This window comes from Orycteropus afer, unplaced genomic scaffold (assembly GCF_000298275.1).
Source record: "Orycteropus afer afer isolate SDZICR_OR568_19922 unplaced genomic scaffold, OryAfe1.0 scaffold01035, whole genome shotgun sequence".
In the NCBI taxonomy this organism is placed as follows: domain Eukaryota; kingdom Metazoa; phylum Chordata; class Mammalia; order Tubulidentata; family Orycteropodidae; genus Orycteropus; species Orycteropus afer.
This window is the reverse complement of record NW_006922622.1, coordinates 45,131-49,845: the sequence shown is the minus strand read 5'-3', so window position 1 is coordinate 49,845 and position 4,715 is coordinate 45,131. Positions and strand designations below refer to the sequence as shown.

At 45.4% G+C, this 4,715-nt stretch overlaps 1 protein-coding gene across 1 annotated transcript in view; it reads right to left on the bottom strand.

Annotated features, from left to right (window-relative positions):
• LOC103212615 (olfactory receptor 13A1-like) overlaps nucleotides 1-4,025 on the bottom strand; it is a 23,330-nt gene extending 19,305 nt beyond the window's left edge. Inside the window, exons 1-2 of the mRNA XM_007958595.1 lie at nucleotides 3,795-4,025; nucleotides 3,361-3,543 (exon numbers count right to left, since the gene is read on the bottom strand). Of these exons, the coding sequence (XP_007956786.1) occupies nucleotides 3,361-3,543; nucleotides 3,795-4,025 (414 nt within the window). The remainder of the gene's footprint in view (nucleotides 1-3,360; nucleotides 3,544-3,794) is intronic.
• Between the last annotated feature and the right edge of the window lie 690 nt (nucleotides 4,026-4,715).

Sequence of the window (4,715 nt, the reverse complement as noted above, 5' to 3'; positions counted from 1 at the left end):
CCATTCCCCAGGGCCATGGGTGGCAGGTGGGAAGCATCAGCTGGGGATTCTCAGGGAGTGCCACTTCCTAGTCAGAGACAATGAATTTGATCTTTTACTGAAAAGTAAAAAATGACCAACTCTATTTAGTGAGAGACACTTCATGGAAGGGACAGAAGAGATTTTAAAGGTCCCATTCATATTTTTGGCTTACTAATGAAGGGAAAAAGCAAGCAAAGAGCAGACAGATACCTGGTGGAGATTTGGGTGTATAATGATGGACCAACACTGAGGATGTTCCTTTTCCCAAGTGCTTTCAAGTGCTTGATTGTGACCCACTCATAGTGCCTCCACACTGGTGCGTGCCCCAAGGCAGCAACCCTCCACCCTACACAATAGTCAGAGGGGAGGCTCTGGTCATTGTGTCGGGTACCAGATTTACACCCAACATCCAAGACACCTTAGGTGGGTAATAGAATTGACAAAATGAAAGACAATGAGACCATAGAAATATGGCAGAGGAGAGGCCACAGAGGGAAGGTAGTAGGGGAGGGCAGAGGAGAGGCAGATGTTGCCTTTCAAGGAACAGGAACACACCATTTGTAGAATAAACCTTCAAGCAGCCTGCTGCTGGTGCTGGACACTGTTCAAGGCTAGAAAGTGTTAGATCTCCATGAATGACACACCTCCTTTTTCACCTTTTACCTGATGGGTTCTGCAGCTCAGGGAACAAGGTGGCTGGGAGTGGGGGACCAGGTAGGGGAGGAGCAAGTTACACTTACCTTAGGTAGTTGCAATTACCATCATGCTGGTCACAGTGACAATGACCTTAGTTAGACTTACCTTTGCTAGTTCCAGTCACAGTCATGCTGTTCACACTGACAGTGATCATAGCCACAGTTCTGTTATAAACTTATAGTTATGGTGATACTGGTAACCATGACAGTGACCTTAGCTAAATTTACCATTTCAAGGTCACTGTCAGTGTGATCAGCCCCTACCTGGGCTGCTCTGGGCATTCAGGGGTGCATTTCTTGCAGAGACTGGGAAGAGGACAAAGAGTGACAAACATACAGACACAGAAAAGGAACAGAGACACACAGACAGTCACAGAGAAAGGGACACAGAGAGACAGACAAACACAGAGGTACAGAGAAAGAGAAACAGACAGACAGAAACTCACAGAGAAGGAGCAAGCGTTGTGGCCATGCTCTTCCTCCCCGACCTGGTCCCCCACTCCCAGCCACCTTGTTCCCTGAGCTGCAGAACCCACCAGGTTGGCCACCCAATCCAAACTGCTTTTTCCATTATCCACTTCTTCTTTATATTAGAAGTCACACTTCTCACTAAACTTACTTATGTCCTTCTGACATTAGGAGGACCCTGGGTCATGGTGAAATGATTCTCTCTAAAGTAATTACCACCAAGGCAGGGAAAAGGCTCAGCACAGTATTTTAAAGAAATTCATATCAAGGTGTTTTCCATCTCATGAAATATCCCAGACAAGCCTCCAAAATAGGTCAACTATTCACTGCCAGTGTCCATGCCCCCAGTGAAGTCCCTGCCCCTTGCAGTGAGGACGTGTCCTTGTCCCTTAGCCCAGAGTAGAGGACCCTTCCCTCACCCAGTCAAGTGCTCCAGCACAGCCATGATCTGCTGCTCAGGGGTCCAGAGACATAGCTGGCAGCAGGTGGCCCTGGTATAAACAGGGGCAGCACTGGCCATGTGATATAACTATGGAAGCCTCCACACCCTTGGGAGTCCTGCTCTGGATCTCCCAGAGATAACGTCAGCCCTGGCTGTGACCCATGATAAAAGGTAATCCAGCACAGTCAGCGAGAGGAGCTGTCCTTCACGAAGGGTGCTGTTGCTCCACAGAGGGGCCATCAGACTTATGCCATTATTCTTCCTTAACCCCCCCCATGTTCTTGTGGGTGAGACCCAAATGCCTTATGCTGGCAGAAATGCTATTGTTGGAGGCAACCCCTGAGTGGGGTATGATCTGCAGGTGGCTGGAAAAGGGTAGGTTGGTGCCAGGTGAGGTCCCAGTCTGCATTCTGCAGTCCCCAAGGTCTCTCTAATATCAGAAACATTGTGCTACATTTATCTTCCTCAAAAACACCCAGGTACATGGGAATTATTTCATTTTGAATACTGATACCTCATCACCTCTTGTTTGCAGTTTTAGAATAATTAATTAGTAGGAAAACAAGTATGTTAGTCACTTTGAAAATGGCCAATTAGCAATGCAATTGCTAAGATGTTTATCTGGGGAAACAACTTATACATGAGAGAGTGAAAACTTGGTTTCGATCATTTTTAGGTAGCAGAAGATAAGTTGATGTGAGTCTTCCCCAGGGAAAGTTCTTAATTTAATCTAGATTTTTTCCCCCTAATATATCATGTGCCTTTATTAATTAATCTAGAATGTATTAGGTGATGAATGGAATTCCACTAAACTTTTAGGATTTGCTTACATTTAAAAATATGTGTTTTAACCTGTTGATCTTGAAGCTCATTCATCCATCACTTAGTTGTTAGTAGTAGAGTATAAGGTAGGTTCAGTGTTGAATTCTGGAGTTGTGGCAATAACTGAAAAAGAAGCTGGGTCCTTGAGAAGTGCTCAGCTAAGAACGAGGGTAACAGACCCATGATCTGGCACATGGCATGTCTGGAGAACACATTTGTGATGGGCCTTTGAGAGGAGCCCATGAACCTCTGAGGCTGTTACTGATCTCACTATTGAACTGTTGAGGCTGGTGATATTCCTATGATTGAATCAAATATGGGCCATCCTTCACTTTGCATTATCACAAAGCATACATCTATTTCCAGGAATTAATGCAAATATCTATGTATTTATGCTCTGTGCTTGTTAAATGCCCCCACCCCAAAAAATACATAACATTGTGACCCAACCCAACTAACAACAAATTCAAGATTATCTACAGCACATATTTAAGGCATTTGACTGCTAACCAGAAGGCTGGTGGTTCAAACCCACAAGCCACTCCTCGGAAGGAAGATTGGGCAATCTACTTCCGTAGTGATACTGCCTCAGAGTCCCAAGGAAGGGTTACTATGAGTCAGATCCAACTTGTCGGCAGTGAGTTTGGTTTTGGTTTTGTTGTACAGCACAAGTTGCTAAATGAGAGACACTGTGTAGATTGATTTAGATTTTGTTTCCCAGTATATATGGCACTTAAAGAATACATTTTAGGTGATAATAACTTGTAAGTTTCAGCTTCTCTGAGCTGCCCTTCTTAACATTAAGCAATATAATTACAGTTTTTGTGCTAAGAATGTAAAGAATTTCTTGAGGGCTGCCTTGACATCTTTGTTCCTGAGGGTGTAGATGAATGCATTCAGTGTGAGACTAACTGTGGAGTAAAGCACATCCATGCCTTTGTGCATCTCTGGAGAGTAGCTGGAGCCTGGGTACAGGCATGTGGAGATGACAGTGGAGTAGTACGTGGTGAAGACCATGAGGTGAGAGGAGCAGGTGCAGAAGGCACAGTGCTTCCCCTTGGCTGTGGGATCTTCAGGATGGTGGAGATGATGAAGCTGTAGGACACCGTGGTGAGCAAGAAGTTCAACACGGCAGAGAAGATGGCTGCCACAGCAGTTATGAGGTCATTCATGTATGTGGAGGAACAGGGGAGCAGGAGAAGTGGGAGGATCTCACAGAAGAAGTGGTCTATGATGTTGGGCCCACAGAAGGTTAGCCTTGACATCAGGCAGGTATTGACCCCAGTGCCAAGCACACTGTTGCTCCACACAGCTATGGCCAGTGTCACGCACACCTGGGGACTCACCCTGGAGCTATAGTGCAGGGGCTGGCAGATGGCCACAAAAAAGTCGTAGGCCATGGCAGTGAAGAGCAGCACCTCTGCAGCCACAGACCATGACAGGAAGTACATCTGTGTCATGCAGCCTTCGTAGGAGATGGTTCTCTTCTCTGCCACCAGCATCTCCAGCAGCTTGGGCACCACAGTGCATGCATAGGCCACATCCAACACAGCCAAATTGACCAGGAAGAAGTACATAGTGGTGTGGAGCCTAGAGCTGAAGGTAATAGCTGTAACATTGAGAGAGCTTCCACAGAGGGCCATAGTGTAGATGGTGAGGAAAAGGACAAAGAGGAGGACCTAAACCTGTGAAGTCTCTGAGAATTCCTGCAGGAAAAGTTCTGTCTCCACCTTCTGATACTCATGGCCTTCAGCTAGTCTGTTGCAACTTTTTCTTGCTCTACAGCTGAGCTGGAGAAAAGCTCAGCTCATGTTGAGCCATGACTAGGTCAAGATAACCCCTATAGATGAGGCTCTTCCAAAATTTAAAATAAGCTTGTTGCTGTTGTTAGGTGTCATCGAGTCAGCTCCAACTCATAGCGACCCCAGGTGCAACTGAACAAAACACTGCCCGGTCCTGTGCCAGCCTCACAATCTTAATAGATGCAAAAAAGGCATTTGAAAAAAGCCAGAAGTTTTACATTATTTCTTCAAAAACACTCACAAAATTGAGAAGAGTTTGCATCTCCCTTAATCAGATAAAGCACATCTATAAAAAAGAATAGTAAATATTATACCTAATGGTGAAATGGCATATGGATGCTTTCACCCTGAAGTCAGGAACAAGGCACAATTCTGCCTCTATAAACATTGGATTGACACTCCTGGAGACGAAAGGTATAAGGAGTGGGAAAAAATGGGGAAAAAACTGGCATTATTCACAGATGG